This window comes from Danio aesculapii, chromosome 7 (genome assembly GCF_903798145.1).
Source record: "Danio aesculapii chromosome 7, fDanAes4.1, whole genome shotgun sequence".
NCBI lineage: Eukaryota > Metazoa > Chordata > Actinopteri > Cypriniformes > Danionidae > Danio > Danio aesculapii.
The window spans coordinates 16,590,381-16,615,298 of record NC_079441.1 but is presented as its reverse complement, the minus strand read 5'-3'; the positions used below and the strand labels follow the sequence as shown (position 1 = coordinate 16,615,298).

Below are 24,918 nucleotides of genomic sequence, written 5' to 3'. Positions count from 1 at the left end.
AGAGCAAGAAATTATCTAGATAGTAAGATAGATAGACAGACAGACCACATGTGTATTACCCCACTTTTTTCTTAGTTGTACAGAGCAGGCATTATGTTAGAATATTTCAGTAAGAATATTTTCATCTGTTCAAGTACTCAATGGTTATTAAGCAGAGCCGTCCTAGCCTGTAATGTAGATCTGTGCTCATCTTAGACAGGATTGTCTCTAAATGAAGTGAAGTTGAATGTGAAGGTGATGACGTCTAGACAGATGGACGAAGAGCATAATGCGGTTAACACTGAGTTAGCCACAAAGAAGCATGCACCGTGTGTCATCTCAGCTGGTAATCTGTCAAAGGGAGCACACGATAACCCTGCCCCCCCAAAAGACTACCCCCAATGCCCCGTCCGAGACCCCTGTAGTGATAGGAGATGTAATCTCAAACAGTCGGGTGGAGTCAGGCTCGAGGGCGAATGCACTGTGGTAAATAGGGCTCAGGGAAAGAGGGGTAATTATGCTATTTTAAACAAGTCTCATGCAGCATGAATGTACATGCTTTAAAAATCTCTTTAGGAACTTGTGACTGACTTGAATAAGGAATTGGCCTGCTTGCTAATGTTTGGATCTGACACCCAAACAGCAGTTTTGGCTCATTTTGATCAATAATCCTCTAGCTTTGAAGGAGTTGTGTTCGGTGCAGATGCACTTTCTCTGCAACATCAGTTTAGCTCCTTCTCTATTAAAAGCTTTTAAGCTCATAAACGCTTGACTAAGTGGTCTGGAGAGAGCTCAGTTGCCAAGGCAACAGCTCAGTCTGCCGCTTTCAGTCCCCAGAGGAGTCGTATTTCACATGCAGATTTTCTGCCTGCCCGACCCACTTTGTTGGCTTTCAGCTAAAAGCTTTTTGCTGCATACTGACAGGGACAAAAGAGTAGAGGAGAAGGGGATGGGTTTGGCTAGAAGAGGAGGGACTTAGCGTGCTGTTGCCAGGGTAACTTGACATCATGCTGACGAACTTCCCCTTTTAAAAGCTTTTAAAGCGATTGCTCCAGCCCTCCAGGTTCCATTTTGAGGCCTCTTAACTATAAGCATGGGGGAAGGGCAGCAGAGGCCTGTCTCTCGCACACACAAGCACATGCTTGAGAAAGCAAAGTAAGGCCAGGAAATCAGACTGCACTGAGAAAGAACCAAGCTTAAATCATAAACCCGAACGAAAGGTACACAGACTGTTGATAAAATGGCCTCTGAGGACCTCTGCTTTAGTTACACTGTGCCAGGCTCCAACGAGAAGCACAGGAGGGCTCGTAACTGGACGGACTCCGAGATGAAAGCGCTTGTGTACATCTGGGAAGAGTATGTGACAGAGCTAAAGAAAGCTAAACGCAATGCTAAGATCTACGAGACCATGGCTAAGCAACTTTATGAATTAACTGGGGAACAGCGACACAGAGAGGAGATCAAAATGAAGATTACCAACATGACCTTCCAATTCAGGCAAGTATCTATCTATCTATCTATCTATCTATCTATCTATCTATCTATCTATCTATCTATCTATCTATCTATCTATCTATCTATCTATCTATCTATCTATCTATCTATCTATCTATCTATCTATCTATCCATCCATCCATCCATTTCTATCTATCTATCTATCTATCTATCTATCTATCTATCTATCTATCTATCTATCTATCTATCTATCTATCTATCTATCTATCTATCTGTCTATCTATCTGTCTGTCTGTCTGTCTGTCTGTCTGTCTGTCTGTCTGTCTTTCTGTCTGTCTATCTATCTAGTCCATCTGTCCATCCATCCATTTCTATCTATCTATCTATCTATCTATCTATCTATCTATCTATCTATCTATCTATCTATCTATCTATCTATCTATCTATCTATCTATCTATCTATCTATCTATCTATCTATCTATCTATCTATCTATCTATCTATCACTACATAAGTAGTAATTTTAAGTCTTTCAAAGCTTCATATTGGCTGTGATGCGGATGCACGCATCTAACGCATGCGCAGTACAGTTTTTAATCGCGCATGTTTGCTGTTCGTTCAGGACAGAAAAACCGAGCTGCACGTTTACTGATTACGAATGACGTCCACCGCAGCCTATTTTCAGTTTCAATTATTAGAAACCATTTTAAAACAAGCAATGTAGGTTAGCAGCTTTACATTTTCACGATGTACACGTCGATTTGAAACAGCAGCAAATGACATAAAACAGAATCAAACACTCCCCAGAACCGAGATTAAAAAAAAGTCACGTGGATCACGTGTTGTCACAAATACATCAATTTAAAATATAGTGGCGGGTAAACGTTCTTCTATTTACCCAAATTATGTGTACACATTTTACAGCAAATACACATTTTAGTTTGTGGACTATGTGGCTGTTCAGTAAGTAACATTACAGTTCATATTTCAAGTTTTGGAGCTAAATATTATGAAATATTACAGAATGTGATAGTATTTATAAGTTTAATTATGTCTCATAAACACGCTTTTTTGTGTAGATCTGTAAAAACACTAAGCAAACATGCAGACAACGCAATAAATTATATATTTAAAATCCTTATTATAAAAGACTCTTGAAAAATAATTGACATAAGTAGTTTGGAATAATCATTTAATTATTATTTATTTATTTTAAATGTGATTTCTTTTAAGAAACCAACCTTTTAGGAATTTCATAAGACATTTTAAGCTAGATTTTAATTAATATTATTATTATTGGGACATCCTTGTCAACTTAAAGTAATAATTTATGGTGCCGTTTAAAAACTATTGACTTTTATTTAGTTTAATGACAGATAGAAATAGAAATCAGAATCAGAATCAGAATCAGAATCGGTTTTATTGCCAAGTGTGCTTCACACACACAAGGAATTTGTTTTGGCTACAGAAGCTTCCAGTGTACATAAAGTGACATGTGACAACACAAAATAATCTGAAAAAATAAAATAATAATAATAAAAAATGATGAACATTAAACAGATACGGTTAGTGAAGAAACCTGGATGTTGAGTTGTATGTACAGATTGTTATAAATATACAGGTTATAAGGTGCTGTGTACAAGTGCGAATGTAGAAAGTATTGCATTGTATATTGATATAAGGTGCTGTGTACAAGTGCGCATGAGAAAGTATTGCACATATTTATTGCACAGTAGGGGAATATTTAACTGTTCATAAGGTAGACAGCCTGAGGAAAGAAACTTATAATAATTTTTTAATTTCCAGTTTACTGGAATAATTCATATTCCAGTAAACAAAACAATAACAAACTGCAGAACACCGCTTTAAATGGTTAGGTTTAATCAAAAGCCTGAAAACAATTCATTCATTTTCTTTTCAGCTTAGTACCTGTATTAATCAGGGGTGACCACAGTGGAATGAACCACCAACTCATCCAGCTTATGTTTTATTCAGTTCACCTATACCACATGTCTTTGGACTGTCGAGGAAACCGGAGCACCCGGAGGAAACCCACACGAACACGGGGGACAACATACAAACTCCACACAGAAATGCCAACTGACCCAGCCGGGGCTTAAACTAGCGACCCTCATGCTGTGAGGCGATCATGCTACCCACTGCGCCACCGTGACACAATTTGTTGTTTGCAGCTTAATGTAGCCGTCTACCATTTCTGATCCATTCTCTTAAGCTATTAGTTTATTATAATAGAAGCTTATAGATTATAATACAGTGTGCATAAATACTTTAACGGCACCCTTTTCTAATAGGAAGCTGAAGTACACAGCAAATGGTGGGAGTTCTACACCTGATTGGCCGTACTACAAATCTATTGAAAGGATCTTGTCAAAGGTGCCAGATCACGGCCATATGAGCCCACCAAACCTCTCATCATCTGGTCCCTCAACCTCTCAGCTCGACCCTTCTGTGCCCCAGTCTGCTCCACCAAGCGGGTTTTTACCAGAGTACACTGGATCCTCAGAGGAGAGAGATATGAATGATGAGGATGACGGCCTGACAGACAACTCTGCAAGTTCTTTTGAAACCAGGTAACATGTTTGATCACATCACGGAACACTGAAAATGAAAGCGTACTTGATATTTACTCAGCCTTAAGTGGTTTCAAACCTTTATGAGTTTCTTTTTTTCTGTTGAACACAAAAGAAGTTACTTTGAAAAATGTTAGAAAGCTGTAATCGATCTCATCCACAGTATGAAAAACAAATACTATGAAAGTCGCTGGACTTGTAGCATTTAAAAAAAAAAAAAATCATGTTCAACAAAAGAAACAATCTTTAAAAAAAGAAGTTTGTTTGAAAAATGCTCAAAATCTGTAACCATTTAATTTTATAGTATTTGTTTTTCATACTATGGAGGTCAATAGTTACAGGTTTTCAGTGTATTTCAAAATAACTTATTTTGCATTCAACAGATGAAAAAAGTCTTTAAAAAAGAAGTTATTTTGAAAAATGCTGAAAACCTTAAACCATTGACTTCCATTGAATGAAAAACAAATACTATAGAAGTCAATGGTTACCAGATATCCGAATTTTTCAAAATAACTTTTTTTGTTAAACAGAAAAAAGAAATCATAAAAAAGTTATTTTGAAAAATGCTGAAAACCTGTAACCATTGACTTACATAGTATTTGTTTTTCATACTATGGAAGTCAATGGTTACAGGTTTTCATCATTTTTCAAAATAACTTAAATTGCATTTAACAGAAGAAAGAGATCTTTTAAAAAAATAAAGTTATTTTGAAAAATGCCACAAACCTGTAACCATTGACTTCCATAGTATTTGTTTTTCACACTACGGAAGTCAATGGTTACAGGTTTTCATCATTTTTCTAAATAACGTCTTTTGCATTCAACAGAAGAAAGAAATCTTTAAAAAAAAAGATATTTAGAAAAATGCTGAAAACCTGTAACCATTGACTTCCACAGTATTTGTTTTTTATACTATGAAGGTCAATGGTTACAGGTTTTTTAAACATTTTTTCAAAATAACTTCTTTCACTCTTAAGTGGTTTCAAACCTTTATGAGTTTCTTTTTTCTGTTGAACACAAAAGGAGTTACTTTGAAAAATGTTGGAAACCTTTATTCATTGACTTCCATAGTATGAAAAACAAATACTATAGAAGTCAATTGTTACCTGTTTTCAGCATTTTTCAAAATAACTTCTTTTGCTTTCAACAGAAGAAAAAAATCTTTAAAGAAAATAAGTTATTTAGAAAAATGCTGAAAACCAGTAACCACTGACTTCTATAGTATTTGTTTTTCATACTATGGAAGTCAATGGCTACAGGTTTCTAACATTTTTCAAAATAACTTCTTTTGCATTCAACAGATGCAAGAAACTCAAACACGTTTGTAACAAGTTAAGGGTGAGTAAATGGTGACTGATTTTTCAGTTTTGGGTAACCTATCCCTTTAACTTCATGCCTGTCCGTTTACAGGTCACAGCCACATAAGCGGAGGAGGCTTTCACATGTGTCACTGCGCCGAAAGAAGCTGCGTGTCCTGGATGCAATGCTGAAGGAACAACGCAGGATTAGCCATGCTGTCGAGGAGGCATGTCATGAAGTTCGCCGCGTTATGCATCAGCAAAACTTCCTGCAAGTGCAGAGCCTCCAGCTTCAGGAGCGAATGATGAACCTCTTGGAGAAGATGATTCCTGCTCAACCTGCTCCTTCCTGGCCAAACCCAGCATCTGCTAAGGGTTTAGGAACACCCACGCCTGAGTGACAAGAACTCAAAGATAAGGACCTTTGCAGAGGAAGTGTTGCCATGTTATCCAAGTATAAAAGCTGTAACCAACTAGTATATATTACTGACATATTTAAGCGCTGTTAAGTCTTCTATGATGATATGTTATCCAAAAATGTGGCAGATGTAAACAACACAAGCACATTTTTGAACAAATGAGTAGTTATCCACGTTGATTCAAACTATCTGACTTGAAATATATTTCTTTGTGCATTAGAATTAAAAAGGGATTGTAATGTGACACTAATAGTGTGTCTAAATCGACGTGTTAGATCCAGGTGAACTTCAACAGAAATTACACATCAGTCATGGTTGAGAGACATCTGACAGATTTCAGATCTCTTTTAAGACATTCTGTAAGAGGATGCAGTGTTGAAGTAAACAGCAGAAGGACTGAGGTCAGGTCAGCTAAGGCTGACAGATAATGCCAAATGGTTGGTGATAATGGAAACTGGATTAGGTTGACAAGGATTCAAAATGGAAGAGGACAATGTTTGATTAGTTAATGCCATTAGTTCAATGTTTACGGTACACTGTTAAAGCATATAGCACAATTTAACATGTTACGGAATGCGATTGTTTTGGTTGATGTTTATATGATTATAGGTCAACAACATGACACTCATGTTTAGCTTAGATCTGTTAAAATATACCCAAATATAGAAAGAAAATCAACACTTAGTTTGTGTTATATTTAAGTTATATATGTTTTTTTTATTTTTAACATTTAATTTTCAAGAATTTTAGAATTTTTCTATCTATCTATCTATCTATCTATCTATCTATCTATCTATCTATCTATCTATCTATCTATCTATCTATCTATCTATCTATCTATCTATCTATCTATCTATCTATCTATCTATCTATCTATCTATCTATCTATCTATTTATCCATCTATCTATCCATCCATCCATCCATCCATCCATCTATCTATCTATCTATAAAAAGAAAGCACCAGAAGGACAGAGCTGTCAGGTCAGCTAAGGACAGATTACGTCAAATGTTTGGTAATAATGGAAATTTAAGGGAATATACAGTGCTTATTATAATTGAGTACACCCCATTTTGAGAATGAATATTTTTATCCATTTCTAAATATATAAGCAATGTATTTCGGTGCATTTCAACACAACAGATTTATTAAACAGATATATTTATTAAAATAATATTTTAGTCATCAAACATATTTAGAAATCGAAAGATAATACAATTAAATTTAAGCAAAATATTGCAAAAAAGAATTACAACCTACAAAATTTCAAATAAAATTATAATTTTTTTTTGCTTCTCTTGATTTTTCCTCTTTTTTAAATTTGTATTTAATATTTTTCTTTAATATATAATTTTGGCTGTACTAGTTTTTTAGCCGTTATAATAAGTTATTTTGTTAGATAAGCTCCAGATTTGGCTTCAGTACTGACTGATCTAATGTATATGCACAAATATAATATTGTATAGCTTCCTATTAAATATATGAATTTTAAAGATAGATTTATGAGGGGTGCACTTATATATGCCGAACACTGTAGGTGTAAGGTAAATCAATATTTTGTCTGGATAAAATAGCATAACTTGTTCTTACTATTACTATTTATAAGAAAGAGATCATTTTTAAAAACCTGGCTCATGAATTATAAACTTTTTTGTTTGTTTCTATATCTCAGTTTTACAATTTCAGGACATTGGACAGAAAGATTGAGCTCGACTGGCACCCAAACATTATAATGGCTAATGCACCACCACATGCTCTTTTAATTCTTCTTAATGTGCAGACAAGATAGTTAATCCTTTCTGCCATGCTCAAACGTGGTTGTGCATGTGGTAATAAATAGAAATAAAATGAGAACAGACATGATTTTTTAAAATTAATTTGAAGAAACTGTATAATTCTATATTGAATACAGTAAAAGAGAACAGTTCTTTTTAACAATATCCTCATTAGATAAAAAGAATAAAGAGCAAAACTTATCCAACTTATCCAGCATGTTTTACTCATAGGATGCCCTTCCAGCTGCGACCCATCACTGGGAACCTAAGAATTCAGTACATAAAAAACAATAACAATGCAATAAAAAAAGATAGATCAAAATTCAAGTAGTATCAATTAATCTAAGTGAATTAATTAAATGTTCTGTTTTACATAAGTCTATAAGAGGTGGTATTTTCTTGAGAAACTTCTGTGAAAGTAAAATTTCCCAGCAAGTATAAGAACAGACATGTGTTTCAACCACTCACTCTTTTCTTTCTCTCCGTCTGTGATGAACTGACCTGCTGTCAGTCGTCCTGAACGGTGCCTGTTGATAAGAGGAAAGGCGTTAGTGCTCATTGACCTGACTGGGTGTGGTGACATGAATAGTAAACGACATTTTAAAAAATGCACTACAGCTCTCAAGCTATATTTGACGGTTAAATATATGTCGAAGTACTGTATTTCAGGAAAAAAACCTGAATGTATCTTTGAGAGCGCAGTTTGTACAGCATAGTTTACCTGCATACACTTTTATAACTTAATACTTAATGTGTCTAATGTTGTTTTTAACACATGTTCGTACTTACTGTCCCACAAGTATCGTCCACTCTTAAGTGAACTCAATCACAAGTACTAATAAAAATAGTAATAAACAGTGAACACTATACTAAAAACAGCATGATTTTAGCAACCGCCAATGAGAGCGGCGTAAATATTTGAATATCGAACATGATTGACGCGTGCTTTGACCAATGAGAGTGCTTACTTCAGTTTGCAAACGTTACGCTGTCATAGCGACAGGGAGAATGACGCTTTGTATTCCCAACAATAGTGAATGGCAGTGGTTTAAGTGCGTCGCGCGAACCGAGTTCAGAAATAAACGAAGAAAAACTTTGGGATTTAAAGGACTGCAGGTAAGCACCGGTGTATATGTTTGTTCTTAACAAATACGTCAAAGTTGAGGGAAAGAAGTGAGCGTGGAACTCAAGTTTGTTTACATGAATGAAAAGCTTGAATGAAAAGTGTTGGGCATGTGACATCTGAGATCTGTTTGGATGGCGTTACCTTTGTAGCCTATCTACCTTTCCTTTTATAAAGCAATCCATATTTCTATTCATAAACACTTGAAGAAATGTGATTAAAGCAACTTAAAATATAATATATGAACATTGTAATAAACTTTTTGTTTACCTAGGCTATCTTGCGTTTTGACAAAATATGGAGTGATTTTAAAAAAATATTAAAACAATTCGTTTATTTCATAAAAATAATATTAATGAGAATCATGTTATGTCATTTATATATAATACTGGTTATTTATTAAATACAGTTGTGAGTGTGTGTGTGTGTATGTGTGTGTATGTATATATATATATATATATATATATATATATATATATATATATATATATATATGTATATGTATGTATGAATTATATAAATATGCACATTTATACTTTATTTATAACTATTATATATATATATATATATATATATATATATATATATATATATATATATATATATATATATATATATATATATATGTAATGATATTTGTAAATAATAATTATAAATAAACTATAAATATACATATTTATATAATACATGTCACATCCATAATGAAGTTTTTTCCTCATAAATGCAAACATGTAAAATCAATTAAAATCAATAATTTTGTTCTATAAAGAGCAGACTCTTATGCTTTTGATTAGCATCATTTATTTTGGTTAGTGCAGTTTAATTCACAGAATTTCTACTAAGTATGTTGTATACTGTAAACTTGCAGACTTTTTTTTGTCACATCTATAACGCATGTTTATTTTCCTCATTTAAAATATGAAAAATGTTTACAGATTGATATTTTTCTGCTCCTACAACTCTGTTGCTAGTTGTTTTGAAAAATATAAAGAGATGTTTCAATATAATGTTAATATATATATATATATATATATATATATATATATATATATATATATATATATATATATATATATATATATATATATATATATATATATATATATTTTTTTTTTTTTTTTTTTTTTTTTTTTTCTCTGCATTTATTAGGTATGGGTCTGAGTGAAATGTAATTTTTTTCCTTTATTCTAGAGAGGTCAGATATTTTAAATAAATGTATTTTCATTGATTCATAAAGTGATAATTGGTCAGAAAAATATTTGTTTTAATTTGTTGAGATTGTAATTCAGGTGTTTCCACCAAGTATTTCTTTCACAAATCTTTTGAACTCTTCCTTTTTTAAAACAATCCATATCTTTGTCTTTAAACATTTGAAGAAATGTGTTAAAAAGCTACTTAAAATATACTAAAATATAAACATTGTAATAACCTTGTATGTTTACTTTGGCTATCTAGCATTTTGACAAAATATGTGGTGAATTTGTAAAAATAGGAAAACAATTCGTAAAAAGTTATTTCGTAATAGTAATATTCATGAGAATAATGTTATGCCATATATAATATTGGTTATGTATTTAAATGCAATTATATGCAATGATATTTGTAAATAAAGTATAAATATGCATATTTATGTAAATACCAAATAGCAGTATCACAGTAATACATAGTCACACTCTGGATTTACTGGATTTATTAGGTATGTGTTTGAGTAAAATGTTAATCTTTCCTTTTTTCTAGAAAGGTCAGATATTTTCTTCAGCTTTTAAATAAATGTATTTTCATTGATTCATAAAGTGATAATTTGTCAGAATAATAAATGATTAAATTTGTTGAGATTGTAAATCAGGTGTTTTCACCAAGTATTTCATTCACAAACATCTGAACTCTTCCGTTTTTAAAAACAATCCATATCTTTATATTTAAACTATTAAAGAAATGTAATTTAAAGCAGCTTAAAATATATGAACATTGTAATAACCTTCTGTTTTTACTTAGGCTATTTTGCGTTTTGACAAAATATTTGGTGAATTTGTAAAAATATGAAAAAAAAATAGTAATATTTATGAGAATAATGTTATGTCACATATAATATTGGTTATGTATTTAAATGCAGTTGCTATATATGTAATGATATTGGTAAATAATTATAAATAAAGTATAAATATGCATATTTATATAAATAGCAAATAGCAATATCACAGTAATACATAATCACACTATATATAATGCTATCGAAAAAAACTAAGATAATTTTTTCTGTATTTACTGGATTTATTTGGTATGGGTTTGAGCAAAATGTAAATCTTTCATTATTCTAGTAAGGTCAGATATTTTCTTCAAATTTTAAATAAATGTATTGTAATTCGTTCATAAAATGATAATTGGTCAGAATAATAAATAATTTAATTTGTTGATATTGTAAATCAGAGGTTTCCATAAAGTATTTATTTCACAACCTTTCTGAATATAAAGCAACTGATATTGTGTTTTGGTATTAGATGTTTTTAAAAAATATATATATTTTATGCAACTTTTTTTTTTTTTAATAAATATCATGAGTAGTTTACACAATAAAAGAAAAATTATATTTACCCAAACACATAACAACAATTCACAAGTATTCTTATATATTCTTATAGTTTGCAAAAAATATAAATATAAAAATAGCCATTACATTATACAGAAAGACAGACAGAAAGATGAAGTTTTTACAGATTCGACTGCAAATAATAGAAATATAAGAAGCCAGGTGTGGTGCTCTTTTAGAGAAATCTTTAATGTCTGGTGTGGGTTTTTCATGTCTCTCATTATACCTCTGTTATCATTGTGTGAATGTTTGCTTTCATAATATCTACTCAAACAAATGAAAAGTCTCATATTCTAACCTTTGTCACTTTACTCCCCTTAGGTTTGACCCTTAGCACTACAGCAAGATGATCCTCCCTGGATATAATCTCATCTGAAAGAAACTATATAGGTAGAAAATACTTTTATTACAAGCATCCAAATGAGAGTTCTGAAGCAACTGGAGACAACAATGAGGCTTTTGGACCGTCCCATCAGCCCGGCGGTGCGCAGGGTAGAAATGGAGCGTGGCAGAGCTGGCTATGGATTCACCATTGCCGGCCAAGCACCTTGTGTTCTCAGAGGAATAATAAAAGGGAGTCCGGCATACAGTGTAGGACTACTACCTGGGGATCGTGTCTTGCGTGTAAATGATACAGATGTGTCTGAAGCATCACATGATGTTGTGGTAAAGTTGATCGGTACTTCATCAAAGTCACTGTGTTTGCTGGTCACATCAGGGGATCGGCCACCCATGGCCTGCTGCTCCAGTGATGAGGAACTGGGTTGTCAGAATAAGAGTAAACTGCCATGGCTCAATCCTGGAAAACAGGACCCTTTCCCGGCTAAACTTGATGGCAGGGATTTGAGGGAACCAATGCTTCAGTCGGTTGGAAGTTTTGATACCGTCTTTGAGATCTCAGATCAGGGAACCATGACCCCACATCAGGAGAAGCAGAAAAAACAAAGACCTTTGTCCGAACCAGATATGTCTTACTGGTTGCAGCAGCAGCAGAGATCCAAAGGCCATGGCGATATTCTTTCACAGGATGAAACATCTCGAGTTGTGAGTGAGGATTCTGTGTTTTCAGACCTTCAGAGTCAAAATGACTTTGCATCTGACTCCAGCATCCTGAACGTTGCAATGATTGTCGGATACATTAATTCCATGGAACTAGAGCTAGTAACGTCACAACCCGAGGAGGATGCATTGCAGGTCATCCGGCAATGCATTAGTAAGATTGGTATTGAGCAGAAAACCCATTCGCTGGTCTTAATGAGGGTCAAATGCAACTGTGTTCAGCTTTGCGATGACCGAGATGTTGTTCTCGCATCTTACCCAGCAGAGAACCTGGCTCTTTGCGTCGTTTGCACAGAAGACAACAGGTTTTTCGGCCTTGTCTCAGTTGATTCAACCAAAAATATGGACACCGGGAGGCAGACAAGTACCCTGAAGACATTATGTCATGTCTTTTTCATAGACCCAGAGCTTTATGAACACAAGGAGCACCAAAGCATCATCGGACACTTTGGGATTCCCTGCACCCCAGATCCAGACACTCAAAGCTGTTTGGAGTTTCCTCAAACTCCTCACTCCATTTCACACTTCATATCTGTCCTCTATGCGGACATGGGAGATTACATTGAAAAACTAAGACTTAAACTTGACAGCGAGAATCCTGATGAAGGATCCCAAAATGCAAGGAACAGCGGCAGCGGCAGTGACAGCGGGATTGGAAATGCTTCACCAGAGGATAGAGATAGTCTCATTGGTCAGTGGAGCTTCACATCTCCAAATATTTGCAATCCACCACCGCCATATTATTCCCAGCACAGGAATAGTACATTACTCAAACCAGAGTGTAGATGCCTTCTTTCTGAGCCACTAACAGGATCTGCTCAACCTGCGACTCCATCAGGTGTCTCAGCCGGGGCGGACGGTTCAGCGTTTACTCCTCTTCCTCTCAGTAAGCAATCTAACTTGCCTCCAAAACATAGAGCCGGTCAACGAAGACCTTCTATTGGCTTAAAGGCTCGCTGGCAGAAATCTCGCCCCAACAGCATTGAATGCTTGGTGGAAGGGGACAGCGATGATCCCAAAAGTAAATGCAGTACCCTTCCTCCTGCAATGGAACAAATCCCTACTCTGAGATACAAACCTTTAGAGCATACTCAGAGAATAAACTTCACCCCACAGCTTGAGCTGACATCCAGGTTCTTCAGCAGTGCAGCTAAGCACAAGGATGGAGAAAACAAGGTCAGAAAGAAAATTTCTTATTTCTAAATCTGAATTGGTATTTAGGTGTCGCTACACAGACTGTTAGTTTTGCTCACGCAGGTTTAATATTTTGGGATGTAGTGGGTCTGTGCAGGCAGATTTTACTCATATTTTTAAGTGGAATTTTATGTGCCCATCAAGCAGTTTTTGTGTTTAAAAGAAGTCTAAAATAGGACTGGGCGATATGGCAAAAATGCAATCTCAATTAATTCTCTCGCATATTGAACAATAACGAAATATATATCAATATCAGTTGTTAATAGGGTTGTCACGATACTATTAATTAATCTTACGATACTATACCAGCTGAAGTATCACGATACCAAGTAATGATGCGACACTGTAATTCATAACTCAAATTATAAAGAAAATTGTCAGAAATACTATATTTTGTTATAATAGGCCTAATTGAATTAAGCAAAAAATATTATTTGTACCTCACTTCACCAAAAATTTATTCATTCTATTTGTTTATTTTATAGATAACTGGCCAACAAAAAATACATTAAAATAACGATACAAATTATACCAAAACAAATTTGTTACAAAAGAGCATTTTTCCAACAAAATTAGGCTATTCACTTTATTCTCTGCTTATGAGTGGGTGCAGCCATTTGAATCATTTTGGCTCAAAACTTCCAGTCTCATTCACTTCCATTCATTTTTAAATGTTAAAAACAGCTCGTTTTGCTGCTTGGTGTTGCAAACTGATATTTTCTTATCTTATTATATTATTCTACTTTGTCTGTATTGTAATGCAAACACTTGTTTGTAGAGTAAGTAGTTTCACCATTTTCTGCGGTTTATTATTCCTAGTCATTTCTCCCATAGACAACTGAATCTGAAGTTCTAAATCAATCGCAAAAACGTGCGCACTTCTGCATTAAAGAATAAGGTCAATATGAAGTGGTCAAAAAATGTTTTCATGTTTCCTGTTGCTATTTTGGATTTTTCATCTTTTTTTTTTTCAGTCATATCAAGCAACAATCGAAAGTAGTTTAATTTTTTTCTTTGTGAGTCATTCTTTTTAAGAGATTGTCATGGTTGTTGTAGCTACTAAGTCATATTAACAGAAACATAAATTCAATTCAATTCACCTTTATTTGTATAGCGCTTTTACAATTGTTTTTACAACTGTCAAAGCAGCTTCACATAAAAGGTCATTGTAAATTGGAACAGTGTAGTTCAGTTTGTAGTGTTTAAGTTTAGTTCAGTTTAGCTCAGTTCAGTGTGGTTTAATAATCACTACTGAGAGTCCAAAGACTGAAGAGCAAATCCAACGATGCGCAGCTCTACAGATCCCGAACCATGCAAGCCAGTGGCGACAGCGGAGAGGGAAAAAAACTTCACTAATTGGCGAAAGTGAAGAAAAAAAAACCTTGAGAGAAAACAGACCATTTTAATTCTCCGCTGGCCAAACGTCTTGTGCAGAGCTGCAGTCTCAGCGTCGGAGGCTGGAAGCTGGCCTCAGCGAAGACTCGTCTGTCCCTGGAGCGTCACAGGAATCAGTCTCATGTTCTCCACTCCTCCATGACCACCACAGTAGCTACACAGGATACGGCCTGGTCCAGGATATGGAAACCTTGGGATCATCTCGTCGTTCGTCTTGGGTCGAATCAGTGACTCTGCATAGTCTGAGGGCCTCGGGAAGAGTATCCCCAGGTGGAAATAGAGAAAAAAAGAATAATTAGCGTAGCTGCTATTCATAGTGTATGTAAACAAGATGCAGAAACCTGTGTGGAAACCCGATAAGTGATGCACTGAGTGTATGCTTTACTAAACAGATAGGTCTTTAATCTAGTTTTGAATTGGGAGAGTGTGTCTGAAATTCGAAATAGTATCATTTATCGGCCCAGCCCTAGCCTAAAATACATCTAAAAGAAGTCTAAACATAGATGTCTTTGCTAAACAAGGCTACATTTGGGCTTCCATTAAATAGACATCTAGAAATAGCCAGAAACTATACAAATGACTACACATATTAAGCCTGTTTAAACTATGTATTTTATTAATAGTTTTACTCTTAGTTTATATTTATTAAATTAGATCTATTAGATTTTCACTGACAGACCAAAGTTGTTTGTGAATTACTCTGAAATTGCTATTTTCTCCCCATCAATGCTAGGGTGTAGGGCTGGGTTATTAATCAAGAAGTAATCGAAATCGACATTCAAAATCTATAATCGATCTAATTTTTCCAAGTAAATTATTTTAGTTACTTTCCTTAACGTGTGGAGTCACGTGACCGCTCTGTTAAGGCTGAATTACACTTATTATATTATGATTTATACTTCTGCCAAGGACACGAGTACAGTCTGACACATCCTTCACATACCCTCGCACCTCTCAAAAACAGTACTTACACGTCACAATGACGCGTAACGGAAGCTTTGTGATTGGTTGATTTGGTAGCAGTGACAACGGTGGGCGACGCAGAGAGCCACGTTTTAGGCAATGTGTGTTTTGTTGTTCAGCGTTGGTGTTCAATAAATAATCATATAGTGTGTGTTTACTTCAATTATTTTAAAATCAATGAATCCACCCTACATTCAAAAATTTCTCACTTGTAATATGTGAGCATATTTACTATACAAAACTTGTCAGTGAACTATGAGGGCAGAAATATACAATAAAGAAATAAAATAATCGTTCATTAATTGTAATCGAGTTACAATATTCAATTAATCGAGATTTTGATTTTAGGCCAAATCGCCCAGCCCTACTAGGGTGTTTTTAGGTGTTTTGCTTAAATGTTGCTAGGTGTTTAGTGTAATAGCATTAACTTTAAGTATGAGTATTAGTAATTATGATGCTTGCCTTAGTAAATACCAAGTAGCTTTAAAATACAATACAGTTTTCTTTTTATTTATGTATTTATTTTGACCACTTATCCAGTTTTGTTTTAGAAAAATCTACTTGTTTTACCTCTAGTTAAGTAGATGTTAGAATTGTAATGTCAATCAAAATGACAATCTTTAGCTGTCAGTTACGAGGTCAGTGTTAAGGCAGGTTTATTGCCACCATGCTAAGTTAAAGGGCTTAATACAATGAGCCACGGAACAGATGGTGCTGCAAGTATCAGGCACAGCAGATGGAGCTATTGGGTTGATTAGTGCAGTTCAATATGATTACACCGGATGGATCAGCTTTAGCTTTGTTAACAATGTTGGGAGTCACCTAGCAACAATTTGTCAGCCATGTAATGGAACAGAAGAATATTATTTGGGATGAGTTATTGCTGGGTCATCTGTCTCTCACTGACATGTTTAGCTCTCCAGATTTAATTTTAAAGCATTTATTTGCATAATATTTTTTGTAATCATTTTAGATGGAAAACAGCATTAATTGCTAAAATAAATTTAAATGTTAATAATTTACCTTTTAAATCAATGTTAATGTCAGTGGTGTGATAGTGGTGAATATAGTAAAATTGTGGCAAGGCGCTCCATTTTGGTGTCAAATTAAATGTACAAAAAGTGATTGTAAAAATAGGAACGCTCCGATCAGGATTTTTGCAGCCCATCCAGACTACCAATTCCTTATCATGGTGATTGGCCGATACAAAGTACTGATTCTGCTGCTTTATGCTTTATAATGTATAAATAAACCACATTTTTACTCCAAGTATGGTATTTAAGTTGAGGTCTTGCCTTACCTCAGAGAATAAAATAAAGATGTTGCATTTAATTCCTTAAACAGGTCTCTTATAACCATTTAGTGTGGACATGTCATGGTCAGAAGCAGCTTTACAGAAAATTTTAGATAAAACAGAAAAATCACTTATAAAGGTCCATAACCTGCTGTTTATTACAATAAGTATATTACAATAAATTATACTATTAAATGTTCAAGTTAAAAACTTTTTTTTCCATAATATTTCCAGCCAGGTTTTAATGAACTTGCAATATTGTTGAAAACACAGAACTTTCAGTTCTGATATGTAAAAAGATTTCAGTTCTTATGTGTCCTCTGCTTATAAACTCGTAAATGAACAATTGTGACCATTGAATTCATGAGATTGGCCAGATTAGCGAGTACCGATCGAGTCATGAAATGTGATTATCGTCCAATACCGATCTCTGGCCAATCGAGCGGAGCATCCCAAATAGAAATATATCAAATACCCGTACATAATGTTTTAAATAGCTTTTGTGAAAATACAATATCAAAATATGGTTTAAATATCACTTCATTGTCATTGAGCGCAAAAATAATTGCGAGAAACATAAATCATACACATTCTTCCATGTACTTATTAAACTGAATAAGTGATCAATCTAACTTGTCTTAGATATAATAATATTCTATTTCAAAGGTAGTGGTAAAAAGTATAAAAGTGTTAAATCCTATTTAATTGGTATTTTGTGGCTGCACTGTAATTGTGATGTCATCAAATTTTTTTGTTGCTGTAAATATGTCTGACAAGATATTTAAAAAATCGTGGTAACCAAGCAACTAACTGTAAATTCTTCTTCTCATTATTTTTATTATTATTTGCATTATTTTCTTAAAATGTAACATTTATTTAGTGAGAAATGAAATAAAATGAGAAAATATTTATATACAGTTTAAGCCAGAATTATTAACCCCCTGAACTAAAGATTTTTTCAAGACATTAAAAAACATTCTAAACATAATAGTTTTAATAACTCATTTCTAATAATTGATTTATTTGATCTTTGCCATGATGACAGTAAATAATATTTTACTAGATATTTTTCAAGACACTTCTATACATATTGAAGTGACATTTAAAGGCTTAACTAGGTTAATTAGGTTAACTAGGCAGGTTAGGGTAATTAGGCAAGTTATTGTATATCGATGGTTTGTTCTGTAGACTATCAAAAAAATATAGCCTAAAAGAGCTAATAATTTTGACCTTAAAATGGTTTTTAAAAAATTAAAAACTGCTTTTATTCTAGCCGAAATAAAACAAATAAGACTTCCTCCAGAAGAAAAAAATATTATCAGACATACTGGGAAAATGTCCTTGCTCTGTTAAACATCATTTGGGAAATATTTAAAAAAGACAGAAAAAGTTCAAAGGGGGGTTAATAATTCTGATTTCAACTGTATAATCATTCTTAGAGAGAAATGCCACTGTCTTGTAGGACAGATTAGTTATGACTAAAATGTTATTTAGATTACTTATGGCATGTATATTAGCTGTAATTAACTCTGGTTAATCTCTTCTCAGGGATCTTTATTTTGGGCTCTCACAAGGGGACGCTCTTCTGTTCGAAGACCGTCAGGTCCCGCTAAACGACTCAGTCTGGCTCATTCACTTAATGACCTTGAGGTAAGATTATAGCACCTTCCTCTTTGCCTCCAATGCACCCACATAATGCAGGTAAATCACAGTTTTTTCCAAGTTTTATATCTGATGCAGTGCTGAAGCCTCACATGTCTGATCATGAAAATGAGATATAGGTATGTGTAATTGTTTGGTTATCAGTAAAAACAGTCAGTCAGTCAGTCTGTATTAAGCTGTAGTCGTATTTTTCATTCCTATTTGTTTCACTCGTGATGCTTTTCTCTTTTCTTTCTAAATACACAGAGTATCTTTGTGAGTTTCCATTATTCTCAAGCACAGTCGTGTTTTTCAATAGACAAGGATAACCATGAAACTATTATAAACATGTGACATTCTGCATGACAGTAATGGTACCATTAGTATCCTCTCTCAAATGTGCAGAATCCTTTATGTGTCTGGGTAGTCTTCAACCCCCACTACACTCTTTTTGCTGATTTGCTGTGCTAGTTTAAAAAATGTGTTTACCCACATAGACGGCTGTTATTGACATATATTATATACATTATTGTGGCCACTTTAAAATCTGTTAATAAATATTTATTAATACTTTTTTAATTAATAAACGTGAATAAAATTCTGTTGTATTTTTAAAACTAGCATTAGCTGTAATGATAAATGTGGCTATTGCTCACTGTTGATTTTAATACATTAACTAATGTTTACTAATGAGACCCCACTGTAAAATGTGACTTATTGTACTTTTTAATCCTTTTGCATGTTACATCTTATAAACATTTGTTTACTCTGAAAATGTACAGCGAGGAAAATACGTATTAACCATGTCATGCTTTTTTTGGGAAAAATATTTCCAAAGGAGCTGTTGACATGGAATTGAATCAATACAAATATAAAAAATAAAACAAAACAAATCAAATCTGAAAAATTTGTTCTGTTTAATAACAATGGAAAGACACAAGGAGAAAGTATTAAACTATTGAAATGTTTAACGTGCTGAAGAACTACTGAGAGATTTCAGCTGCTCTCTGGGCTTTTACTGTCTTTCCACACCTCCCTTTCTTCATGTGTTTAATACTTTTTCCCTGTGTCATTTTATTTTATTACACATAACCTCATTTGTAGTCTAATTAGATTTGTTTTCTTTGCATATATGGATTTCTTTGGTTGTTACCTACATCCGAGGAAAATTTCAAGTCAACGGCACCTTTAGAAAATGGTGACGTGTTCAATAGTTATTTCCTTGCTGTATATGTGTAAGTGTTTTTGTTAGTTATTGTACACGTTAAAGTAACCTTTTTTGAAGCTTGGACCAATATCGTGATAAAATGTGATAAAAGCTCAACAATTATCGCAACAAGAAAATTTCATACTGTCATAAGCCTAGACCCACAAATAAAAAACATGTACTCCTGTCTTTTGAAACAATACGTTGTTTGTTTTGTTTTTTGAAACGTACAAAAAGTATTTGACAGGCTTTTTTTTATACAGCATTCCAAAAATGTTGGAATGAATATACATAAAGAATCTGAAATTGGGGCAGCACCGTGGCTCAGTTGTTAGCACTGTCGCCTCACAGCAAGAAGGTCGCTGGTTTGAGTCCCGGTTCGACCAATTGGCATTTCTGTGTGGAGTTTGCATGTTCTCCCTGTGTTCTCGTGGGTTTCATCCGGATGCTCCGGTTTCCCCCACAGTCCAAAGGCATGCTTTATAGATGAATTGGATAAGTTAAATTGGCCGTAGTGTGTGTGTGTATGGGTGTTCCCACTACTGTGCTGCAGCTGGAGGGGCATCTGCTGCGTAACACATATGCTGGAATAGTTGGCGGTAGGACTGTGCGATTTGGGGAAAATATCTAATTGTGATTATTTATTTATTTATTTATTATTATTATAATTTTTTTTTTTTTTGGACAGATATTGCAATTTGATTCATTCCTTCATTTTCTTTTTGGCTTTGTCCCTTTACTAATCTGAGATCGCTATAGTGGAATGAACCGCCATTTTGATTTGATTTGCGATTAGACATGGGCCAGGTTAAGATTCTGATGGTATGATAACCTTGGATAAAAATATCACTGCGTCACGGTATTGTGCTCACTGCTCTAAAATATATTCTTTTAAAATGTCTGGGTAAAAAACTAAAACTTTTTTCCCCTTTGAAAACAATATATTTTATCTTTTGAAAGATTTATAATAGTTTGGAACAGTAAACATGTCAGGCTAAATAATTTAAAAGATTAATTGACCTCTGCTGTCTTCATTAGTTTCAAAAACACAGATTTCTTTACAATTTTAAACATCATCTTTGGATATTTTTTTCTGCTGGAGTTGCTGTTGTCAATAAAAACACCAAAACAAAAAAAAGTAAATAAAAAATCTCACACATACCTTAGGAACGGTATTACAGAAAATTGTGGCGGTTTTAAAACCTTGACTTTTCCAAACCGCGGTATACCTTCAAAACGGTTATCGTCCCATGCCTAGTTGCGATTTTAATTTTGTAGTCAAGCTTCAGCTCAATATTCTGGATCGTAGATTCTTACTGCTAAAATGCAGTGAGAATAAAAAGGAACGGAAAATATATTTTCTTAACTTTTCTTAACTTACTTAAACACAAATAAAATGACCATACCTTTCTGTAAACAAGTGGAACTCAAATCAGGGAGGTAATGTTGCTTATTATAAAAACAAAAAAATAATAAGTAAAAAAATAGAACACTTAGCAAACTAGTATGGCTGAAACACCTCTGTACTTTGCTGTTGCTTGCTACTTGATTAAGTGTCACTGACAATACTTTCAGTTGACTTTTTAGGAGGACACACCTCATATCACAGCCTGTGGGGCTTTTTTAGATGCTGGTTGTTGTATTTCCTCGTTCTGTGGCAACAATTCCTACAAATTATCTTTTTTTGTTTGATGTCTGTGACTTTGAAACCAAAATATTCCCATTTTACAGAACAGGAGTTTCCTGCTGTTCTTTGATATTAATTTGTCTATTTATGCTTCTGAAGCGGCAAATGCCATCAACCCACTCGTCTGTCTGTCTGTTTGTTTGTTTTTTATTGTGGACGTTCCGCATAGTTCGGTTACGCAATTCTTTTGTTCCAATTCAGAACAAAAGTGTGCTCACTCAATTGGCTAGTAAGACTGTCATAGACATACAGCAGTCACATATTTGCTCTTGGTGGGGGAAATTGAATAATACATATTTATTTCACACCACAGCCTCTTGCGATCAGCTAATCACAACTTTTCAAATCGTGATTCGATTTCGATTGATCGCACAGCCCTAGTCAGTGATTTATTCCGCTGTGGCGACCTGAAATAAAGACTAAGCCAAAGGAAAATGAATGAATTAATTAATTTGAAATTGTGCATTGTGACAAATAAACTTAATTTAAGTCATTTTTTTCATTTCACAGTTGAAAGCAACAACTTAGAAATAACAAAATTTGACCAGTTAGTTACATAAAGCTATATGGCTCTTTAATGTTCAGCCATTACTGTAGTCTTTAGTATAGCATATGCAGATATGTAACATATAATCAAGTAAAAATTGTTTTATTGAAAATATGTTTTATTTATTTATTTTCTTCTTAATGCTATTTCATTATCTTTGGCTTTATTCCTAAACCAGTTAATACACACACACACACACACACACACACACACACACACACACACACACACAAACACAAGTTGTGGGACTGGCACAATTTGAAGTCTTTAATGAATTTAACTTGCTTGTATTTGGGCTGAGGGAGGAAACTAGTACCTGCAGTAACTCCATGCACACATGAGGAGGACTACCATCTTTAGATAGAATAAAAGCATTGGTTCACAGGAGATTCAAGCTATTATGTTGCACTTTACAAAACAGCTTGTACTTAATTTGCTTTATGAGTAAAAGCATTATTTAAAAAAGAATAAAGACACTCTTAACAGTAGCTGTTAACTGTATAGTAGTTACATTGGTGTTTTATTATTATTATTATTTTCTCTATTGTTTTTTCTTTGTTTGACGAGTATGATCATATAATGACTATTTTCATTTTGGGGGGAACTATTGCTTTTATCCTTGGTTTTTCTTTTTCAATGAAAACTGTTGCGAGGTTGAGTTCTACTCTACGTACTCAACAGATTAAGATTGATGAGTACAATTCATACCTTTAAATATTATTTTGTGCACGCTAATGGAGTCACATGGGTTTTAACCTAGCGAATTTCTTGAGGTTTGAAGCTGGAAAAGGTTTGTCGCCTCTCCAAGTGTGGAATCTGAGAGGAGTAGGATTTCCCTTTGGCTTTTCCTGGAACTCAAGGCAGCCTTTTTCATGGACCCAATGCTCCTCTGGTGGTCAGGCAGACTGGAAAGTGTGGTTATGAGAACATCAGTCATGCTGGTGCTCAACAGGAGAACAAGAGCAAGAGGGAGGGCATGTGAAACGGAGAGGTTTGTTTGGTTGGAAAATGCTTGGACTAAGCATGTTGCCAGATAACATCTAAATGAAGGCTCATTCAGCAAATGTACTTTAATGTAGCTTTTGCGTAGTTGAATGATCAACAAAACAGAGGACAATGCATTGTTGTTTTCTCATTTCTCTTTTGTCCAGTCTAACCTCAGCCATTGTAAATTTGCTTTAACAATCCCTTCTGTACACTAATAGAATGCAAATTCACAGTTTGACGCAACTCTGTGCCAGATCTGTATGTCCTGATATCAGCAAAGCAGGAAGTAAACTTTAGGACACCATGAAAATTTGTGTTTTATGAAGTAAATGAGAGGCATCCTTCATGATGGCCGGGAGTTTGGAGCACATCCACCTTTCAGACAGCACTTCTCTTAGCACTAAGTCTGAGCCAGGCATCTTGATTAAGCTGTAGAGTGTTTTGGCAGCTCTAGTATTGATGCCGCTTCCAGCACACAACCGCACAGAAGATCACTGCTGCCACTGCTGATTAAAAAAGTGTGTTGTAGAATCCAGCGCACAAAGAGGTTGTGAAACTCAACTGCACACTTTTTTAGCAGACTTGTATGCTGTTGAAGATTGTCCCAGTTTGGACTTCATCATCAAAACTAATATGAAACCCTTATGGACACAACTGTGTGTTGATGCCGTTGATAGTTTTATAGCACGTAGTAGATTTATTTCCCATGCGATTGGGGATTTACAGCTGATTTACAACAGCTGTAGGTTTGCTCGTATCAGTGATGAAGATTTTGGTGCTGTGGAAGTTCCATACAATGTTGACGGTTTATACTTCAAAATATTTTAGGCAGATAAATAACTTAGAGAATATATATACACACATACCTATATATATTACCTAAATCAGGACAGTTGAAGTCAATGTTTTTGTTTGATGTTGGACAGCCCCTGCTGGTAGATTCGCTAACTGTAATCTTTTTTATTTTTAATGAATTGTTCTATTTTTTTATACTTTAAATAACTTAAATGTGGACATTTCACCAAATTCATCAAATGGAGTCGATATAACTCATATTAGTGCTTTGTCCATCATCACACTGGCAGTATCTAAGGCTGTAAGTGCATTGCATAATGTTTTCACCAATTCTCAGGTTATAAAGTTTATTGTGGCTATGAGGTCATTTAGTTTTTCCTGTCCTTAGATGTATTTGGCTAAAATCTTATGTTATAAAAGATGAAGAAAGACCTTTGCTGCTCCTTAAATTCCTAATATAATTAGCATTTGCAGATGTAGTGTTTTATGTACTAGTTCTTTATTTATCGTTGCAAAAATGGTTCATGCATTTTATAACATAAAAAATGTGAAGATCGAGTGAGGTTATAAAGTTTAGCATCACAAGTTCTTTTTAATATTCTTTATTGATTTCACATTTGTGAAGAACAAGGCAATATGAGACTTTATATCTGTAAATCACAAATCTATTTTGTCCATATGAAGAAACCTAGCTAGTGCACTTTACTATGCTGAAATGCAAAGTTTTATTTCGCATCTCGAGGGTCAGACAGAATCTGCGGACATTGTTTGCTATTTCTGTGCAGAATAAAAAAAAAAAATTGCAGATTCATGCAGAATGATTTTGTGAGTCTAAACTAAAAACGTTTATATATATATATATATATATATATATATATATATATATATATATATATATATATATATATATATATATATATATAT

At 34.0% G+C, this 24,918-nt stretch overlaps 2 protein-coding genes across 4 annotated transcripts in view; both read left to right on the top strand.

The window, feature by feature from the left end:
* The first annotated feature begins 988 nt into the window (after positions 1–988).
* msantd1 (Myb/SANT-like DNA-binding domain containing 1) lies at positions 989–6,419 on the top strand. The gene is made up of 3 exons (XM_056461140.1): positions 989–1,476; positions 3,746–4,024; positions 5,435–6,419. Exons 1-3 carry the CDS (start codon positions 1,220–1,222, stop codon positions 5,721–5,723), a joined length of 825 nt encoding a protein of 274 aa, XP_056317115.1. The 5' UTR covers positions 989–1,219; the 3' UTR covers positions 5,724–6,419.
* Positions 6,420–8,543: 2,124 nt separating this feature from the next.
* rgs12a (regulator of G protein signaling 12a) overlaps positions 8,544–24,918 on the top strand; it is a 73,766-nt gene continuing 57,391 nt past the window's right edge. For all 3 annotated transcript variants that reach the window (XM_056461137.1, XM_056461136.1, XM_056461135.1), the window contains exons 1-3: positions 8,544–8,631; positions 11,547–13,460; positions 18,679–18,780. In XM_056461137.1, coding sequence (XP_056317112.1) covers positions 11,646–13,460; positions 18,679–18,780 — 1,917 coding nt within the window. In that variant the 5' untranslated portion in view covers positions 8,544–8,631; positions 11,547–11,645. The remainder of the gene's footprint in view (positions 8,632–11,546; positions 13,461–18,678; positions 18,781–24,918) is intronic.

Bases quoted from the DNA above. Each gene is read 5' to 3' on its own strand.
- msantd1 (XM_056461140.1), top strand. From the start codon at position 1,220: ATGGCCTCTGAGGACCTCTGCTTTAGTTACACTGTGCCAGGCTCCAAC. The intron at 1,477-3,745 runs GCAAGTATCTAT...CTTTTCTAATAG, and splicing joins AACATGACCTTCCAATTCAG to GAAGCTGAAGTACACAGCAA. The intron at 4,025-5,434 runs GTAACATGTTTG...GTCCGTTTACAG, and splicing joins GCAAGTTCTTTTGAAACCAG to GTCACAGCCACATAAGCGGA.